A 22,641-nucleotide genomic window follows, 5' to 3' on the forward strand; every position below is an offset into this window, starting at 1 on the left:
TGCGCAATAAATGAAACACCGAGAACAAGGCGCATTGGTAAAAGTTAACGCTCATCACGTACCGCCCGGGCATATGTTTTACAGCCCCAACTGCCGCGCATGCCCCTTTGTAATATAAACCAATACCAACGATTTGAATCTGTGATCGTTTGTTAAACAACTTTTATCTAAGATTCTAAAATTTTGAGATTTAAATGTCCAATTGGCATGGTAAAATCATGAGGGTTGGCAATCATAATTTTACTTTATTTAATTTACCTTTTTATTTAACGTGAAATCCATCGGCACCTTGTCGACTATTAATGTAATGTTTATAATTGTTTATAATGAGATGTTGGATGATACCGGTTAACAGCTCTGGTTCGACGTTTAGCAAAACCAGACCTTGAGTGTATATAGTTTGTGGGTACCCCAATACGTATTATCCACTGAACCAGTGAAACTGCAGCTAGGCAGGTTGGTAGGTGGGTGGGTAAGTAGGTCGGTCGGTCGGTCGGTCGGTCGGTCGGTCGGTCGGTAGGTAGGTAGGTAGGTATGTAGGTAGGTAGGTACGTGGGTGTTTAGGTAAGTAGTTATGTAGGTGGGTGGGTCAGTACGTCGGTAGGCAGGTGGGTAGGTTAGTAGGTAGTAGGACAGGTTGGTTGGTGGGTGTTTAGGTAGGTAGGTAGGTAGGTAGGCAGCCAGGCAGGAAGGTAAGTAGGCAGGTAGGCAAGTAGGCAGGTAGGCAGGTAGGTAGGGTGGTAGGTAGGTACGCATGCCATCGATCAAGTATACGAATGCTTAAGTAATGGCCCGGTTTAAAATGAAAATGTTTATCACCGGTGCAAGCACTGAGGACGTAAAGCCTCTACGCAATTATGTGAAGTTTATAGCTATGATGGGAACTGTACGTGGGTAACTATGTGTCTGAAAGACGAGAAATGGAGATTCATAAAAAAGTCTGGATTTAACAGAATTTGGTCTCGACCGAGTGTTGTTCCACGTAAACAAGCCATTTCCGTCCTATGTATCTTAGTAACAATGACTAAGAAGAGGTGACAAAACCCTAGTTATGAGAAACTTGGACGTTTGTTATGATAACGTGGTGCTGAAACAAGGGGTTCCTGTAAATCTGAACGTATCGAATGACACACATGGTGCACGTGGATTGCAAATGAAACACAAAACGAACAAAATCAACAAAAACATACAACACAATTACAGCCAAAACGACAACATTGGATAGCAACATGGCTTTGTGAAATGACCTACACATGCATACAATCTATCGATTTGAAAGCTTGAATTGAATCCCTTTAAGCGCAATTTAATGTAATGAAAACAAACATTCACGACAAACACGATGAACACAATAATTTCATCCATTTGTCATCATAATTGTCAACAAGGGGAGGTAGTACTTTTAATTGCTCTCATTCACCTCAAATTTCGACATATACTGCATAACGACAGTTCGCATTCAACAATATGTAACAAAGTTACATGGAGCTTGATGAATCGCTTACAATGACACTTTCAATAACGCCCTGCCGGTACAACGTCCGAGGTGACTCTGTGCTACTGTCCACGGAAAAGATATCACCGCTTTTGTGACAAATTATGTGGACATCTCCAGGCACATTCACGTTCCATGAACATGTTCCTAATTTATCTTCAGGATATCATGACGCTATATTTGGAACATGTATCAAATGATAATGTTACAGAGAAAGCTGCCCCTAAGTTTTTCCTTATCACGTGTTGAAGCCTTTGTTTGTATGGATCTGCCTACATGTTAATCGAGCATACAAGTGCATTCGGGACCCATATCTTAAGTGGTATTACGAAAAAAGTACACCATCTCCCCATGACTACAATATCCGTTTCTGTACAGTCATACTCAAGCCTTTAGTTAGGGGACTGTGAACGAGTAGTCTGCTTCGCATGTAATTTACTTCCGCGTTTGTCATAATGTAGATCAAGAATATACCAAATGTCATTAACACAGAATGCACATGCGTTGATATAATTGATGGTTAAATATTCATTGATATTTTCATCGGATCACGTGCAAGTGTTGAAAATGCATCGATTACCAGTTTAACGAAATAAAGGCTACACAATCATTTCCGCAATCATAAAAACACGAAATCAGAGTCAATCCTTTGTGAAAATGCAACTATGCTTTTGCCTTGTCGGTGCAGGCATTTACATACTGTTATGTGGCTGAATTAAATGTATACACGAAATTATTTCAACTTTTTCTCTTGAATACTTTCACAAAATAGACACGCATGCACAGGATACGCCATAGTGTGAACAGCTGTGATGGTGATAGGTGCAAATGCCCTTCCCCAGGGTTACGAAGTCACAGTGTTGTGAATGGTAAGAAGTAAGGTACGCTTACGGAGATATTGTCCTTTGTGGCAGAAACTATAGTAAACTCTTGTACATTCATGAGTGTTTAGAACCTTCTTGAGGAAAGTCAAGCATTGCTATGGATCAATGTTGAAACATTCATTCTATTATTGTGCAGCTTAAGCATAGAATTTTCACAGTTTGGTTGGTCGAGCCCTTTCGTTATATTATGTCTGGATACCACATCGAAAAGTATCTACACAGATCTACCGATAATGTCTGTGGTGCCTTTGGCATTTGGGAGCACTCAGGTTCTTTATTGATATAATTTTTCCTGTTGATGTGGGCCTTGTGACCTAAATAATGATGTACATAACTCTATATTAACATCAATAACATCACAACAATGAACAACTGATAGTCCAACGAAGTGAAGTCATCATTTGAGTTACCTCCCTGTGTATCCTATCATTGGACATGAACGTGACAGCATATATCGTTGCCATGGAAACACGTAAAACACTTTACGGAGATATAATTTTTACGGTGTTTGCCAATCAAGCCATAACCTTCTGTTTCTCAGTGCTGACGTGATGCCGTTATGTAAATTTACAAAAATATGTATTTTATTGATGGACAATAGGATTTTGCATGACATTGCTTGTAACATAACAATTTCACTCTTGGAAGTGAGGTGGATGTCAATATAACATTGCTTGCAGTATAAATGTCACTTCGACCCCCACCTTGCTTCCTTGGAAGAAGTCCTTATGTGAAAAGTTGAGTCATGCAAAATCCTTTTGACTATGATTCAAATGCATATTTAACTACTAGTAAAAAGTGGTTTTCATTTTCTAACTTGATGAGAACAAATCATAATCTCAATAATTGTAACGGACTTTAGCCCGTGACTTCACGATTTTCAAAAATGGCGGCGCCCTGTCTGAGAATGAATGCTATTTAAGTTTGTTTTCACCGACTTACAAAATCAAAATCACTTTCTACTGGTAGTAAAATATGGACATTAGGATTTTACATGACATTGCTTATAATTATAACATAACAATTTCACTCTTGGAATCGGTCAATATAAGGGGTCAATATAAGATTACTTACGATAATATTGTCACTTCGACCACAACCTCGTTTCCGAGGAAGAAAGCGCTATATTCATGCAAAATCCTTTTGCTCAACATTGTGTAGTAAGCAGTCTTAATTTTATAAACTCGATGAAACTTAAACTCCATTTTCTATCCTGGAAGCGTGGTAGGGGGCGAACCATCCGATTTAGTATACACCACAGGCTTCCACAAAGCTCACTTCGCACACACTAACAACCAATTTAAGCACAAACTACGGAGTCTGGTGGAAATCTGTGCAAAGTGACACCATCACCCGACCCCAAGGAACAATTGATGGCAACACAACAATTCGGCATGAATTTCGTGACGTCGAGAAATCAGCAAAATGACGAGCTTCCTACACATTTTCTATACATTTATCTGAAAACCGTTCCTTCTATGACGTCACTGTAGGGCTCTGTCGCCAGAGTTACATAACCTGTCTGCGGTTTCGTTTGCGGGCGAGAGAGAAGCAGATGGCTTTTTAGCAACTTTTAAGCGCCTGGTATTAATTAACCACAAGTTTTTTTTAAAAAAATGGTGTTTCGTTTATGACTAACCAAAAGTATTTCATATGCAGTGATAAAAAGAGTACCAAAAAATTAAGTTTAGTGGTCCTTTAAGCAAGTAACAGTACTTTCTTTCTATAAATTCATTACCACTATTTTTGAAGCTGAACCATATATTTTCTCAGATATTTTACCCAAAGATCTGCTAAGGCTGTTGGAAAATTTAGAAGTCAGTCTCATAATCTCAAAGTCCAGAAGCACAGGAAATTGAACAATGATAACCAAAATAATATAACCTGCACACATTGTTTACAAGAGATACAATATGAATACCATATTATTCTTATCTGTCCGTGTTATGAGTCTCTTAGGAAATTGTACGCACCTGTTTTTATACCAATAACCCATCAAAGATCAAATTCTATAAGCTGTTAGCATGTAACGATCTATCATTGATAAAATATATTGCTATATTTTTAAAGAGAACCCAAGTATTTAAATAAGTATGCCATAAACTTCACAGTATTGACTTAATGCTTCTGTGATGTACCCTGGGCGATGAGGCCTTAAATCCTGAATAAAGTCTGTTAGTATTTATTGTCCCAAATACAACCATAACATATCAAGCGCATCATTTTTCACAAAGGGAGGTAACGGTTGAGTTTTCCGGCTGCTCGTGATCTACAAGGCATGCGTCGAATCCATGCCCTGTACCACCCTATTCGTGTCACGAGCAGCGCCAGCCATCCACTGACCCGAGAAACAATGACATTTTATTGTAACCATGACTCATTCCATCTCGCTAAGTAAATAGCCAAGAGTCTAGGCCACCACTCAGACCTAACGGATCGCAGCAGTTGCCTTCACTGATGATACACCATAGCTAGTGAGAGGGTTTAGTTTGCCACTATTCCAGCAATATCAAGCCGGGATATCCAACAGGTGTAAACGTTTTATCTCGTTTACGACGTACGAGAAAGGACGACTAGCGTTGTGGGATTACCAGACTTTAGGTGCACTTATTTCAATTTTTCAGTGATCATTCTAAATGGCTGTAGGCTGAATCGGTGAATGTCACGTGCTACTTCTGCAACACCTGGTGTCTCCCATTGATTACCAGCAATCCCTTCATACACTTTTCACAGGCATTGTCCATCTTCTACGAAATAGAATTCGAGCTTATTCCTTGTGATAATCGAGACCGTGACCGGTTTAGTTTGTTTTGATTTTTTTCACACTTAATATAATTTGTGGTAATACGTGTACATCGAACGGTGCGTGTCAGTCATCGTCAAAGGTTTAAATCAAAGAGATTTATAGTATACAATGTACAAAAGGTCTCCGGTCCGTGTATATTATTTGTATGTTTACATACGAAAGCTTCACCGGTGGCATCCTTGTCGAATAATATTCGGTATAGCTCTCTTTCGTATGTCACAAACAATTGGAAAGGGGGAGAGACACAAGATGATATCATTTGCTATTTCTATATCGCATAATTGACATATTCGTTTCGATTTTTCGAATGGAAACTTTTCTGCTTTTATTTACAAATGGGTCTGATAAACCCAACCGATGTTTAGTACATGTAAATCTATTAAACACTCTAAAATAATGTCGACTTAATCTTAATGTACATACATATGTAATGCTAGCAATGAGCGCAGAGAACATAACGCTCGTGTGACTTATACCTTTGGATAAAAGTACCAACAGCTAGGGTTTGTAATAAATAAAGCGTCACTGTACTTTGTAAGCAACAAAGTGGATCATGGTGTATCCGCCATGTATGGATGATAAAGACTTATAGCAAGTAGACACAGCGCTAGTTTCCGATTTTTCAGACTGCGTTATCACATGTGAGGAAATGTCGGTTTGAAAATTATGTTCCTGTTCCTGATTTCCGTCTTCCTAAATTGCCCTCATTGTCGGTTTTTAATCGTTGGGGCTTCTATCTCGCCCGTCACCATTCAGCGTGGAGATTATCATACAATATGTGTAATGGTCCATTTTGTAGACCGATGCAAGTGTAATTTGGCGATTGAAGATGTTGAACTAGAAGCAGGTTTGTTGGTTGTTTAACGCTGTACACAGCAATATTCCATCTATATTCCATCTATATCTATAATCCAGTGATCAACAGCATGCCCATCAATTAGGATACGATGACATTTATCAATCAGGTCATCGAACCTGACCACGCGATTCCGCTAGTCGCCTCCTACGATAGGCCTGGCATATATAAGACCAATTCTAACCATTTGAACCTTCAAGGATGTCTTAAGCAAGTAAACAAGCAGGATACTGAGGAATGGATCAATTATGATATATATTAATGATGGTCACCGACATCAACGATTAAATGAAACGCAGACATAACATACTGACTATAACCGTCAATCCGTTTGTAAAATAGTCACTAAGGAATATCTACTTATAATAAGTCACCTTTCTGTGGTGACATAACGAATGTAGCTTTGTTGGATATTTACAATCACTAATCCACTTAGCTACATATACAGAAGACATCCGTGTCCGAGCACAAATCTCGAATGAGGTAACCTTTTAATACTGATTGTAGGTGTAGCGTAATGTTTCAGGGACGTGCACGATGCCATTTGCGGAATAGGATGAATAATATTGGCATTGGCTTAGAATACCCTACTGAAAATTAGGACACACAGAGTAACCGGGAACATATATAATTATAGAACATATATGATAAACGCCATGAATACGCCAAGGAAATCAACAGTACAACTACGAAGAATGTACTATACAAAGCAATGCAATTAACGAAGAATATACTATCGAAGCCAATACAATTCAACTGAATAAAAAACATACTATCTAGATAAATACAATTAACGAATAATATACAATCCAGACCAATATAGTTAAAGAAAAATATTCGATCCTGACCAATATAGTTAACGAAGAATATACGATCCAGACCAATAGAGTTAACGAATAATATACAATCCAGACCAATGTACTTAACGAAGAATATACGATCCAGGCCAATAGAGTTAACGAATAATATACAATCCCGACCAATGTACTTAACGAAGAATATACGATCCAGGCCAATACGATTAACCAAGAATATATTATCAAGGCAATGCTGACGATTAATCCACTGTCGTAAATAAGGCGTCACATTTACGGTTGAGCAGAGTGATCGTATCACGGAAGTACTCCTTAAAACCAGGATGCAACGCCCGTCTCCTCATCTTGTCAGTCCTCCAATATTCCATGTGTGTAGTTAAAACTAAACAATTATAACGGTAGACATATAAACTTACAAATATGTATGACTACCTGTATCTAAACTCTTATGTGCATCAAGAGACAGGAACCTGTGACCATGGTACACTCTCAAGCAGCGATCACAGGTACAATTACAACCAATATGTGTGTTGATAATGTATTATTTGACTTTTGTCTATAAAAAATCACCAGATACCCGCAGCCGGTGGTGTTGTTGAAACTAAATTTAAATCAAACCGGTAAAATGTGATGAAAGAATTTGATCAGGTTTGTTTGCATGGTCGTGTGTTTAAACAAGGGAGCAGGTTGGAACGTAGACTTGACACGCGTTACAGTTTCGTATGTACGAAGGTCGTGACAGGCGTTATAGCGCGGTATTTGGCCTAAGGCAACATGTAATAGTGAGGATGTGTAGATAGTTAGAAGAAACCAGCGAAGGCTGTGAAATTGAGTGTTCCTCTACCAGGAAGAAGATTACAATGCTTACGTACAGGAATATCAAAGAGCGGTCCACGGCGCATTTAAACCATGGTGTATATGGATGCAGTGTCAGAGGACATTTATCAATATCGACGCTACATATCAGGAGAGAGGTAGAAGAACCCACTGTATTGAGAAGATATCGACAAAAGGAATCGGGGACAGTTTGTGGTGTGGATTTAGTGTATGGTATCCCTATACAGGAGGATAGTCGGAGTAGACGTGGTGTGATGTAGACAACGCCTCTGACAACATCGTTGGGACTAACACCAAGACAATGGCTGCTTGGTTTACTGTGTGGATATTAATGTGTGAAATTATCGTGCTTGCTTTTGGTAAGTATATATAAATCACCTGCCTCAATTTCCAGAAAAAAATATCCCTTCATCTTAGGTTCACTAATTAATACGACCAAGAGGCCCACATGTGCCTTCAAACATTGTTGTAACATCAACTAACCTGTTGTACAAAGATATTTATAGTGTTACTTTCCCTGTCACCCAGATGATTAGCGCTGCAATGTGGCGATCCACGTGTTTAATTATGCCCATTGTGAGTGTGTTACGTATGTATCAAGTCCTTCATCTAGAACAATTTGTCCAAATGTCCAATAGTGCAGGTTTCAGTTTGAGAAATATGTAATGTAATGTCAGCTGGTTTCATGAGACATGAGGGGCAATGTGGGAGAACGTCGTAACTTTGTGTTGACGTTTTGTGAGCTGGACGGCCAGTGGAAATCGTTTAGTAGTGCCCGGCTATTGTGGCTATTTACGGCAATGCTGGCAGTATTTACTTCAGTACTTGCCTCTCGTTGATTTGTTTTAATTCTGGTTCTATTTATGTGTGTCTGTGTGTCAGCAAGCCAGTATAACCTCTCCTTCAGCATGACACGCCGTTATGTACCTATAAGGAAGGGAGCGTTATAGACAAACTCACTCAAATCTACTCTCATCAAACGCATATCGCCTACCACTGATGTCGTACAGTGATGTCTTTATGCCATTATATTGTTATGTCATTATGCGATTTTGATGTAATGCCGTGCTTTTATATTGTATTTTGTATTGCTGTGCTACCGAATGCAGTGATGTCGGTTTCACTAAGTCGGGAGGTGACTGGGTGTGGACTGGGGTGTAGTTGACGTTGTTCTGTGACGTCGCACACTCCTGGTGTCATGTACTATATTGTGGTGTCGAAGCATGTTGTTATGTGCCATTTTGTCTTAGCGTCGTGCTGCCGTTGTATCGCGTCATGCGTTTCGTGTTGGTTAATGTCTTCGTCGTTATTCCGAATACACGTGTTCGACTTCTCACATGGGTATAGTGAGCAAAATCCATTTTTGATGTCCCGTGATACTGATGGAACATTGGTAGAAGCGACGTTACATATAAAACACTCACTCACCCGTTGTGTGGTGGGTACCTTTTTCTGAATGTCATCGATGTAGTGTTGTGGCATGGTGTGGTACTCTTAGTGTCTTCAATCATTCATTAATAATTACGTGCATTATATGAGTAGGAACAACATCACAAGGCTGGAGTAATACATAATAATGTATTAGACTGTCTTGACGTTCACTGATAATTTCTGATGATATATATATAAAAAGTAATTTTTGAACAAACTCACTCGCCTAAGGTCTAAGGTGAGGCCACACGTATCACACGTGCTTTGTTGAGACACAGAAGTCCTAGAAATTCTTAGCTGCCAAGCACGGTCACCCACCCAAGGACTCTCCGCGATCATCGTTGCTTAACTTCAACTCTCTTGTGACTTGAACTCTATGCACAGCACCACACGCCACACACCAAACGGTTCATTTTCCTTCGAGTGTCATTTCAAAACTGTATTATCATCCCATCCAACTTTTATCTTAACTGTTACACACATCCAAACCCTCTTTTAGATCTCCTGGAGGAAAGACATAGACACATGTCGTGCAACGGTTCAGAATTACATAATGTTTGTCATTTCTGCATAGTTGTTGGTGTGATCAGATTTCCCTTTCCTGACATGTTATATCAAGCTGATGAATTTTAAGTGATGTGATCATCAAGGTAATATCCGTGATGTCCTTGCCACCAAGAGGAATTACCCATGATTTACTTTTTGTAAATTATTATTGAAAGTTCACCACACACACAACCCACACAGGGACAAGTTTCTGTTACAGGAAGTTACTAATTCATTCTCAACCCCTTGTTCATCGTAACATTGAATGCTGACCGATATAACGGTTTCAGGCATATCTATGCACAAAATACATACCAAAACCAAACATAATCTTTCCGTAAGCATAAGATATCTTCACATGAAATGCTGATTCTGCGATTCCGAGGACAACAGAAGTTCCAATCATTTACAAATGATGATAATACCAAGGTTGCTAAATGTGTAAAGAATGTAATGTTTTGGGATCAATAGCTACAAGTACAAATCAACACCACTAGCGGACAGGCGATACGATTGCGGTGGAAGTACGTTTTCCTCAATGCAATATTTCGTTAAATATTCTTAAAAGGTAATAAAACAAGTTGTGATCTTTCATTAGTTTACTGCTTAACTTCTAAAATGTCTCCGAAAGACGTTCATGCCTTTCCTGTTAATGAAGCATCACCAATTTTCTAACCAATCGCCATTTTCAAAATAGCAGCGAAATGAAAATGCGTATGTGAGTCACTATGGTTGACATTCCTTCATTATCACGCCGGGGGACACCAGCAATGAGCATAACGTTGCAGACAAGAAGAAAATAAGACAAGGTACAACATTATAGATATATAGATGGCGAATATTTTCAGGGCAAGTAGCCTTTATTTTGTTCAATGTTCAAAGTTTAATTTAGGGATCAATTTGTAGTGACATGCTTGACTAAGTCCAAACACTCCTATTGCCAATCGCAGCATAATGGCCAGCTGCATTTCATACGTTGGACAAACGCAAGTAGTTTGAATGTTTCATAATTAATAGAATCAAGTTGATGAAGCATAAATAAGTTCACCACGTCAGAATGAGCAATTATCAAAGGCAGTCATGTTGAGGGTGTCATGAAAAAAAATTACAAACAACTCACATGCATCACCAGGACCATACATGGATCCCAAGCATCACCAGGAACCATACATGGATCCCAAGCATCACCAGGAACCATACATGGATCCCAAGCATCACCAGGAACCATACATGGAGAGGGACATAGCAAGGAAAGCTTATGAAATCCGTCAAAATCAAAATATGCATTACGTGTCCAAAGTGTCTTAAATATCCTACATTTATTACCACTTAGGGATCTTGCCTGCTCTACAGCGTCGCCACTGTCAACCATTTTACTAAGTTAAACGCACTTTTCGTTCAAGAAATAGCCACTTCACCCTTTCTAAGTTACTTTCAAGGAAACAACCAAAACGTTTGATTTGCCATCGCTGTCACGTATAAGAGAAGAGGCACGCTATTCAAATGACTTTCTTTACAAGGAACTCGGATTTATGGTCTGCCCTTTTGTTTTCTATTCTAAAAAGACATGACCGTTTTTCCATCACTTCTTATAGTTACTTAATGTCTTATGCCCAATACAGAGAGACAAACCACAACAGTGATCCCATCTGTTGAGGCAATGACATGTGATGATGTTGAAATGCTACCATGTTTTCTTGCATTTATACACACGTGTATTTTCACATCCAATCTGACGTTTGTAATACTTATTGATTGGTACCTTCAATGACCATAAAAGTCAAAATGTGTTCTAAATGTTCTTACGATCCTTTGCAACTTCGGAGACTAGTATGTATTTTGTATTGACCAGTAAAGGGCACAACTGAAATGGGATTAGATTCGGGCAAATTACGCTGTAATTGTTGTTACACAGTAGGGTTTGTGGGTGTGCTTATTTACGATGCAACATATACTAGCCACATAAAGAAACTGTGCATTGTCAAAATATTACCCAAGTGTATAAGTATGATAACAATGTCAACGGTACATGTAAACTTTAATGGAGGGATCATGAGGCCATTACAAGTCGGGAGGATTTCAACTGAAACGTCAATCACAATGACCATGTTACAAGCTTAATAACGGGTATGTCCACCATCGACATTGAGAACAGCATCGACGACGCATAGAGCCTAGCAAACGTGCAGGGAAGACCTGTGGGGTGTCACGCCAGATTCTCTCAAGTTCTGTTGCAAGGTCAAGGACGTTGTCTGGCGGATGAGGAAGACGGCGTAGACGTTGATCCATCTCGTCCCAAACATGCTTCATCGGGGAGAGATCCGGTATATTTGCAGGTCAAGGCAGAAACTCAATGTTGTGGTGTTGCAAGAAATCCATAGCAACCCTTGCTGTATGAGGGCGGGCATTGTCCTGTTTGAATGTTAACCCAGGGTCATGACGTTGCAGAAACGAAATTGCCACAGGTCGAAGAAATCTGATCCCTGTAGTCCATACCAGTTAAGTTGCCCTGAACAATCACCAAAGGAGTTCTTTGGCTTGCTGTAATTTTACCCCAGTTCATCACGGAACCACCACAGCGATTCCTCTCCAAGACACAGGCATGTGCATAACGTTCTCTCGCGCGTCTCTAGGGACGTTGACGTCCATCGCTATGGGAAATGTTAAAACTGGACTCATCTCTAAGGACAAGGGTGTGCGGACACGATTTCGGCACCAAACTCAGCGAGCTTGTCGATGACTAACTCTGGAGGGGTGAATGCAGCGATGTCTTGGGACAGTGCGGGCAGTCATCGCTGCAGTCTGGAACCTGTGGTGAAGATGGTTCACACTTATCCATCTGTCCGTTTGGCGTTGTTACCGATCGATGACGTCAATTGTGTTCTGATTGCGTCTCACCAGGGCAGAAAAGGTGTTCCGGTGGAAATGCGCAGCCATTTGTCGTTGAGACGTTCCCCCACGGACCACCCCAATGGCCTCGTGACGTTGCGCAGACGTTAGCCTTGACAGGCTATACATCTCAATAGCTGTTTAATTTTTGGAACTATGGCAAGGGCAGAGGTGGAGCTCTCCAAAGTGACAGTATTATGTTGGCATCCATTTGCTCTGTTTCTCTTTTCCGTCTCAAGGACTAAATCACTGACGTCACGGAACGTGGCACGTGCATGCATGTTGGATACATGTCACTAATCTCTTAGTGTAGATCCTTATGTGTCTACACAGGTTTGATAAATTTAGATCGTGTTTTTTGTGTGCACATTTTCTTTATGAGCCTCGTATATATTACTAGCCTTGTTGCAAGACGATAGCCCCTAGTCTCTGTTATAGATTTCCACATATTGCCAGGCCTTGATGGTTTGAAAGGCTATTGATGTATGAGTATGTGAGAGTACAAGTTGGCAGTGTCTTCTAGGGTGGCACAATATTCATTTATTATAGGATATTTATATATATAATTCACATAACCATGCAGCTAGTGCTTGCTCAAGGCGCTGGTATTTGTTTCACTAGATCATAGGATGTCAGTCTCAACGTCACATCTCACTACCAGTCTAACTCCCTGGGTGTGGGGATGGGTGATGGGCTGGGGGGATGGGTGATGGACTGGGGGATGGGTGATTTCCATAGCAGCAATATTTGCTCAAAAAGTGTCAACTACTTCAATTGCTTTCCTGAAACATTTTACATGTGAAGTATCTTTAGAAAGGGACTCCAAAAGTCCCAAATATTCTACCAAATGCTTTAAGATTTGAGGAATGGTTGAACGGTTTCATATGTCACATTTTGACGGAATTAAGCGACCTCATGTGGATAATTATATTTATTTGGACTTCTTAGTTGAGTTTATGCCGCTGAGGGACCACATCACAATTCACATAACTTTGCCATTTTTGTTTGTTTCATAATGACATTCCAGTCTGTGAGTGAAATGTTAAAATTTTGAGTCTCATCGGCAATATTTCACGTATGTCTTGATGAAATCAAAATTACAGATTTTAAGTATTAAAGTAACAAAAATATATAGATAAAATAAACTAAAACAAACCTGTGAACTAAGGACTGTAAACAACTAGATTATCACAGATATACATTATAAGTAGTATTTAAATGTAAAATATTTTAATTTTAACTATAAATAACAATGCAATATTTAAGCAGGCCATTGACTGCCAGCAACTAAAGGTAGATCACCTTACTAGGGACCGTGTGGACAGTACATTTGCTTCCTGCATGGATCCTTTCTAATCACAGTATGGGATCAGAAGTTGTTTCTGTCACAGATGTATTGAGTGCTGTCTTAGCAGTAAAATCGGCCTTTGGGTTACCGGCCTCAAGGCAAGAAAGACAGTCTGAAAATATGACATACTATATTTAGGGTATCTACTGATATACTAGTAGTTACGTTATTATTGCGTTTGATTGCGAATATATATACCAACGGATTCGTGACTTCTTTGAAGTACCCAGGGTTGTGTACTGTACACTAGGGTTTGTGAAACGACACAAAGACGGTTCCATGCTTTTTACACCCGAACACAGGTGGGCTCGATCCCAACATCTCAACCTCGCTGGGTCACTAGCCTGGCGCCATAGCCAGTTCGTCCACTGCGCTCCAAAAATACGCAGCGGTGAGCAGCAATTCATTGGTCTTTACTGGTCTAATAAGTACACAAAGTTTAAAAGTAAAAAAAATAAAGAAGAGCAAAAAACAAAAATAAAAAAAGAAACAAAACAAACCAAACCAAAAAAACAAAACAAAAAACAAACCCAACAACAACATACTGCACTAAAACATGTACAGTTATAATGTGATTGTACACCAGACTCAGGTAAATATGCAGAGGGCTTTAATGGCTTGATATTCAGTCTCTATTGCAACGCTATCAGTAGCATGCTCAATATGATCGCTCTGGCGCTGAAGTCTGTAGAAAGCTCGGTCAGGTTACGGTTTACAAACACCCAATCACGCCTGATTTTTTAAGTTTGTTTTTCAAAGTGTTTCTATTATTTATTAAGCTGAAATGTGTGTTGTTTACAGGACAGCGCAAATACTTTGGAACGTCGGAAAACTACGTGTGCCACTGCAAGAACAACTTTGCATGTAATCATGTCAGTGGAGACTGTGGAAGAAGTGGCTGTCAAACTGGATGGATGGGGCCTAGTTGTCAATACGGTATTTATGTTAAATACGGTATTTATGTTGAAGCGTGAGTTAGTGAGTATAGTTTTACGACACGTGTAGCAATATTCCAGCAATATCACGACTGGGACACCGGAAATGGGCTTCACACATTGTACCCATATGGGCAATGGAACCGGGGTCTTTGGCGTAACGAGCGAACCGCTAGACTACCTACCGCCCCTTGTGTTAAAGAAGCCTTTCTAAAATGTAAAGGATGAATACATGTGCCAGATATAGAGAATGTTTTTTCTGGTGTAAGATTCAGGACTCTTCAACAGAAAAACAAGTATAATCTGCAGTTTACTGAAGAAACAATAATCGATTCACTGGCATTCGCAGCATATATAATCTATGTTAACATTTAGGACAGAATTGATGTAAATACTGTTTTATACTGTATGTTTCAAGTGTAAATTCTGGATCAGTCATAACTATATCACGTCAATATGCAGACGAAGCACAGGACAAGACGTAGGCATCACTCTTGAATTGAATTGCAGTTGCCTTCTGTGTTTCTCTGTATGTGTAGTGGAATTTGGAATGTCAAAGACACCTCACAGAAACTGACAAACTATAACCTGTACTTCAGGTAAATTGATGGTATGTGTTATCAACCGAACAGTGCCATAGATTTTGGGAGGGGCAAAGTATATGTGTACCTGATGTCCAGGATATATCAGATCAGCTTGACAAAATATGTGTTGCCTTCTTCATTTATATTTTGTAAGTGGTGCAATGCATTTTGTTGATGTTACTTTACTTTCTGTTGGCAGTTGATCACGCCCATGAAGGGACAGCCTTCATTTCCTCAGGAACTGCTTCAGACGTCAATGATGGCAGTGATGATACTTGTACGTACACAAGCTATACAAGAGGACATACAGTCGGTGTTTCTTTCACTGGACAACGATGGATTACAGAAATGCAGATAACTACACGGGCTACATCTGCCGGTAAAGTGATACAGTACTTTGCTGTAATAGGAATTTGCTCAATTCGAAATCACAAAGACGTTACGATTTGCGATCAATAGTCTTTGAAGATTCCGCTGATTGGACAAAACGTAGGACTCTTGATCCACCTGCATCCATATCAAGTACTTACCAGAATGGCAAACGGGTGTTGGCAGATAGGGCTTTCCTCGTTCAAAAAGCTGACGTTTCCACTTTTTCCCATTTTTTTAATTCACTTTCACTTGGATACAGATTACATGAAAATATCAGTGAGCAAAGTTTTCATATTGGTATAATATGAGTGGAATGACACTTTGTTAAAATTTCCACAGGGTGTAGTTGGTAGGAAGAGTTCAGGCGTACAAACTGGGACAGATGGAGAAAAACTGAGACGTAAGCTATTTTGTTTACACAGTCAAAGAGCATATTGGAGTAAACTCCATTTTCGCTCAAACAAATTCATCTGAGAACTGTTTCGAGCAATATATTTCTCGATATCATAAACGTCCTTTAGTAACTCTTTATATGTGGTGAAACTTGGTTTTATACCCTTAATATTCACGACAAAAATGTGGCGCTTTGTCAGCATGATCATGTGACTGAGCAAATGGTCATTATTAGCACAAAATTGTATATCCCGAGCAGAGGGCATGAATGTTCTGTGCAGGACATGATTAACAAAATTGGTGAATTCTTTCCAGAATAATCTAATGATTGGACATTCAGTATACACATGAAAGATATTCTCACTTTGGCCACATGATGTACATGTGTCGTTATCAACCAGTTTCATTTTAAACATCTCTCGTTTTGTATAGATCATTCTGTGTATAGATTTGCACTCATAATCCAAAAGCTTTGTGTCTTTGATTGTTTGTATGTATTGCGAAAATGTGGTCTTTGATATGATTGATTAGTTCTCTTTCCCATCTATCGCATACATTTGGAAAGTTGCATTTAGACACGAGACTGTCATAAAATGATCTTGTTCCTTGAGTGAGTTTAATAAATCATTCAAAGGTGAACATATCGATGTGTTTTTATTGTGGGTGGGTGACCCGCTGTTTGAATTACTTCTTTCCACTTTTTTGAATGCTCAGAAGGACACGGTTTAGGTTGAGTACCGTGCCATTAATATCAAATTTTCTTTTAAGTTCCGCAAATGAGAGTAACTCTTTGTCAATGAATATATCTTTGATATGAGTAATTCCTTGTCTTTACCAGTTATTAATTATGAGATATGGATCGGCAAACTGGTGGTTTAACCAAAGAGGTTGCATAAGGATTTCGTTTATTTTATTGTCGGTAACTGCATATCCCTTTATATATTTGCGCCAGGTATCAGGTACATCTTTCAAGTACGGATTTGTAATTGTGTAGTACTTAATGATATTGGCTCCTAACCGAAGGACGTGTTCTATCGGAAAACCGGCCAGTTGATTTTATAACATATCTCTTTAGACAAGAGAGTCTTAAAGAATCAATAAACATTTTTACATCGACCATCCTGAGACCACCCTCCTCGTACTTTCACATTAAATTGATTCGTTTTATCTTGTCCCTCTTATCATTCCATATGAAATTAAAAAATAGCTTATTCAAGTTTGCAATAAACTCATCTGGTGGATTTGGGAGAGAAGAGAAGAGAAGAGAAGATGTGAACAAGAGTAGATAGGGCCAAAGTTTTTATAACAGTTATTTTTCCAATCAGTCTTAAATTTCGCTTTTTCCAACTCAGAAGAATTCTTTTAACAGTTTCAAGTCTCTTTCTGGTATTGATCACCCAGATGTTTTGTAAGTCTGCGTTTAGTTTTATTCCCATAACGTCAAAATTGTAACTATAACAGTCTAGCTTAAAATCGTGGGATAAAGTTGTCTTATCTCCAAGCCAAACTGCTTTGGTTCATCTATATTTATTTTTAGACCAGACATACGCTCAAAAAAGATGTTCCCGAACCGTCGAAGAATAGTTCAGTATCATCAACATACTGGCTAATAATATGCTCCGTTTCGTTTTTGCACAGTTCCTTTTATTTTTGTGTGTGTTGTTTTCGTTATCATTATCCCTAGTATTTCTGCAACGAGTAAGAATACGTATGGGGTGATTGGATCTCCTTGCCTACAGCCCCTTTCATTTTCAAAAAAATGGCGTTTCTGAACAACACATGAAGTAGCATTTGACATTAATGTTTTTACCCATTTCTGAATGTTGCGTCCAAATCCGAATTTGTCGAGTACCATCATAATGAAATTCTTGGAGATGGTGTCGAATGCTTTTTCCAACTCAATAAGGATTAATAGAACTTTTTTATTTTGCAATTTAGTTTCGAACATAATGTCAGACGAATTAAGTGTCCCTCACTTACCGCAGCACCCAAATTTTAAGGTCCTTCCAAAAAAACTTGAAGAATTCAACTTGGAAACCATCTAGGCCTGGACTTTTATTATTCTTCATCGATTTAACAGCAAATGACAGTTCCTCAAGACTTATTTCGCTTTCTAATTCGTCTGACTGGCCTCTGTTTAAGGAAGGGGTGTCAATAGTTTGGAATATAGCTTTACTGTCATCATCAATTGCATTTTTTGACTGATACAAATTTTCATAAAAATTCCTCTCTTCCTTTCTTATTACTTCCTCAACTGATATTTCATAATTACTGTAATACGAGAATTAATCTGTTTGTTAGTGTAACTTCTATTCTCTAGATGACAAAACTAACTGGTAGGTTTCTCCCCTTCATCATACCATTGGATTCTATCACGAAATTGTATTCCTTTCATTTCTTCTTCTTTTACATTTTCGAGTTCTCTTTCATTATTTCAACGATCTCAGAGAAGTGATTCATCAATATTTTGGAAATCGTTTCTTATTTCATCTTCTAAACGACATATGTTCTCTTCCATTTCTTTGCATTTTTCTTTCTTAGCCTTTTTTAAAACATGATTAATATGAAATAGATTTACCTCGAACTTCCATTAAGAGTGTTTCCAAAAACAGTGTATCATTGATGGTTAAGAGTAAGTCAGAATCAACTGTGTCGTTTACTTCCTCAACAGTATACTAGTGTTTAGGATCTGCATATTCATACTTAATCTTATTGAGTAAGTCTGTTATTGATGTTATATATTCCCCATGCCGCAATAATGATGTGTTGAACTTCCAATATCCACGCCCCTTGTCCTTGCCATTTTGTGTCAATAGAGATAGTGTTACAGCCGAATGATCACTCTTGTAGCCTGGTATAATAGAGATATTAATGCTTATGTTAAACAAGTCTTCAGTGACCAAGAAGAAATCTTATCTCGCTTGTTGGCGAGAGTTTTTTTCAACCATGTATATTTTCTCGTATCAGTGTTTACTTGCCTCCATGCGTCTAGTAAGTTCATGTTTTCTAAATTATCTATAACAACTTGACGAGCCTTAGGGCTGTTAATATTCTTGTAGGTTTCTAGGTCGATCGAAGGCTCTAGAACAAGGTTCCAATCTCCACAAATTGCAATTGAATCATTACCCATTACCCATGTAATTTTTAAAAATAAATCTACATAAAAGGTAGGAGTGTCCAAATTTTGGTCCATGTAAATTTTTTGAGGGTAAGTGATACTATCAATGGTTATGTCTAAAATGATAAAATTTCGTGTGTATTTCATACTCAAAATTATTGTTTAGAAGGATAGCGACTCCTCTTGGATTTGACTTGAAAGGAGCAATAACACATCTAAACCCCCTTCATTTTTCATAATATTCTAACGGGCTATGGAAATATGTATATCCTGTAAACATATGATAGAAAATTTCATTTTTTTCGTGATTTCTTTGCGTTTCCTTTTGTCGGCCAGGCCTCTGCAGTTGAGTGAAACTATATTAATTTTATTATTTGACCCCATGATTACTTATTACTGACTGTGACAAAGATATGGCTGAGGGTAAATGTGTCCAAGTGAATGGTTTTGATTTTAATATAACATAGGCTAGAAAGGATAAAAACAAAGAAATATCTGTGGTTGACACTGGCATTTAAAGGGGAGAGGTCGCGGACTCCGCTTCCCCATGGTCAAACAATAACTATGAACAGCTAATATGGGACTCAAGCTATATATCATGCGTGTCATAACATTTAAAACGAGTTTTCATAGTCCGTTTCGTATCTTGCGTGTACGCCACAGCTGATACTATCCTCCAAAATACTAGTACGTCACCCACAGTAAAATGAGGGCTTAAGAGTATGATTACATACATTTTGTGAAACAATTCCACAAAATTTATCCAACGTGTGGAATTCACATGTGTGCGAAATATTAGAGCAACATCAAGCAAGATTGGCGTGCTCACGCTGACGCGACTTACCCTGCTCCCGTTGTGCTCACAACGACACAAGTGTTATATACAGCAAACAGGGCGTGGCATGCAACATTAATGATATCATAAACCTTTTTTCTAGAAAAATAATATGTAAAAGAGTTCATCTTGAATATATTCAAGACCGACCTAGCCACATCATGGAGGTACCATTGTCATTGCACTCGCAGTTAAGGAGTTAAACACAAAGTGTGACTGTGATGGATAACTTTTCTATGTGTGAAAAAACATTATGGCCAGGTAATATGTGACTAGTGACATCTATCGTGGCTATCGTAACACCTCATCAGGTTAGCATATTATATTACATGTCATACTTACAAGCCATAGCTCATTATATCAATGAAATCGTCATCCGTAACTTATTACATATAATGTGTACATATATTTGTATGAGAGAGATAAGTTATTTATATTACTTACATGGCCAAACACAGAGATTATACGGGCTGTGAAAGTCAGACACGTGTGTGGCAGTTCTGACCACTGAGCAAGGTTTACACTTTGTATACTTAGATCACTTAAATAAATGAAAATAAAAACAATTTCATGACTCATAAACAAATGGTCGTAACATATTTGGAAACCTTTACTAATCATATATAACATATATGAAGGGGACATTGGAGTTACAAGAGTGTTAAAATGCAAATGATGAAGTCAAGGAGGAAAAAGGTGATGAAGTGACAGTAAGAAAATGTGGCAATTTATTCCATTCCCTTGGAAATGTATGCATTACATTTCTCTTATGCGTTGGCAATGGCTATTGGTATGGTCCATGATGAACCTTTGGTGTCATATATTACTATGGTGTTAACTTGTTCTGTAGATACGTTTGCATTATTATCAATTTTCAGGACCAGTGGAAAATGTGGTGGTTGTGGGAGAAATTGGTGGACTTCAGACCGTTTGTTCTTCGCCTTTCTCCAGGAATGACAGCTTGGTATACAACGTTGTGTGCGACAGACCGATCTTGGCTACAACAATCACAGCCACGCTTACACTTACAACACCCTATTATTTATATTTGTGTGAAGTGCGTCTTAATGGAGGTAAGTGTTTCGTGCATGTGGTGTCTTAGAGCTGCACATATTTATCATGGCATGTGCCCGGTTGGACAAGATACGCCTATCTTTCACAAACGCCACATATAATCACTATTTACCAAGGATATAAAGAGATCGTACACTACAGTTTTGTCTCCCTCAGGTTGCATCATTTATCGCTTAACCACTATAGGTAAATACATGTGTTACTTTAGCAGAAAAAAATTTATGACAGTGGGTTCTTATTCAAGACTGAAGCGTAAGTTTTCCATGAATTACTTGGCTTTCATTCAACACAACACAGTGATTTATGGAGAGTAAGCGGGGAATGATTTCGTCTCATTAATATCACATCTCAGATTGAAAAGAAATTATAAGGCCTTTGTCGTACATAATGAATAGTAATTGTTTTTGAAATATGACCTATAAAAATTGTTACGAGTGTGTATTTCCTGTATATTTTGTTATTAATTCAGTATTAATTATTATTGGGTCACAATGTTTAGTGTTTTGAATAGTAAATATTATGGGTCACATACTTTCTGGTCAACACTTTTAGCATTCTGGCATTCCGGAATTTATCTGTTCCTAGTTTTCGATGTTCACTTCTGGGATACTGTTTCGAGACCATTCTACATTGTTGATGATATTCGTTTGTGACCGAACTTTCGGGAAATGACTTTGTAAACATATATAAAGGCTGGTTGCCGTGTAGAGGGGGACACTCACACTCACATTCTTTCTTATTTGCTGGAGTTATATCTCTGCCACGCTTTTGATCATCAAAATCCCGCCAACGCCTGAATCTACATTATCTGCTGTTGCACCGATCGCTGTGTTTACATTCTTCCATAGCTGATTCTCTCTCACACCAAGACTTTGGTGAATTTGAGATATTGTATGTTTTTGTGACCCACTGACTTAGATTTTGTCTCTCTTGAAATGTACCTGAAATTTGCATTGTTATTTTGACTTGTGACTTTGTATACCTTGCTCTCGTCGTATAACAAATATAAAATTTGAACTAAACAACTTGTCTTTGTTTTGTTTTGCTGGTTTACAAGGGGATTTGTTAAATAGTTTGTCATGGTAAATTCTTAACTGTAACAAAATTATGAAAATTACTTCATGGGAAGGAAGGACGGTAATATTCCTGTTGTGATATCATATTTTCTTGTCTATAATTTAAGCCGTCTGCTTTAAACCAGTTGCTATCTGATGACCCTCATTTGCATACACATCGGAACGACATATTCACAAAGACTTCCTGTGCACGTTTATAACACGATCCATTTTATGACAAAGATAAACCGTTCCAATGGGAGTTTGAATCACACTATTAGAGTAACACGACATTTATGACGTAGCTGTAAAATAATATGCGTTCTTGTGATATGATTTCTGATATGTTTTCTAATCAGAAGGTCCAG

General features: G+C 38.4%; 1 protein-coding gene across 1 annotated transcript in view; it reads left to right on the forward strand.

Annotated features, from left to right (window-relative positions):
• The first annotated feature begins 7,742 nt into the window (after positions 1 to 7,742).
• The window catches only part of LOC137290593 (uncharacterized), a 45,492-nt gene continuing 30,593 nt past the window's right edge, over positions 7,743 to 22,641 (forward strand). The window contains exons 1-4 of the mRNA XM_067821635.1: positions 7,743 to 8,052; positions 14,709 to 14,843; positions 15,626 to 15,805; positions 21,023 to 21,217. Of these exons, the coding sequence (XP_067677736.1) occupies positions 7,995 to 8,052; positions 14,709 to 14,843; positions 15,626 to 15,805; positions 21,023 to 21,217 (568 nt within the window). The 5' untranslated portion in view covers positions 7,743 to 7,994. The remainder of the gene's footprint in view (positions 8,053 to 14,708; positions 14,844 to 15,625; positions 15,806 to 21,022; positions 21,218 to 22,641) is intronic.

This window comes from Haliotis asinina, chromosome 7, assembly GCF_037392515.1.
Source record: "Haliotis asinina isolate JCU_RB_2024 chromosome 7, JCU_Hal_asi_v2, whole genome shotgun sequence".
In the NCBI taxonomy this organism is placed as follows: domain Eukaryota; kingdom Metazoa; phylum Mollusca; class Gastropoda; order Lepetellida; family Haliotidae; genus Haliotis; species Haliotis asinina.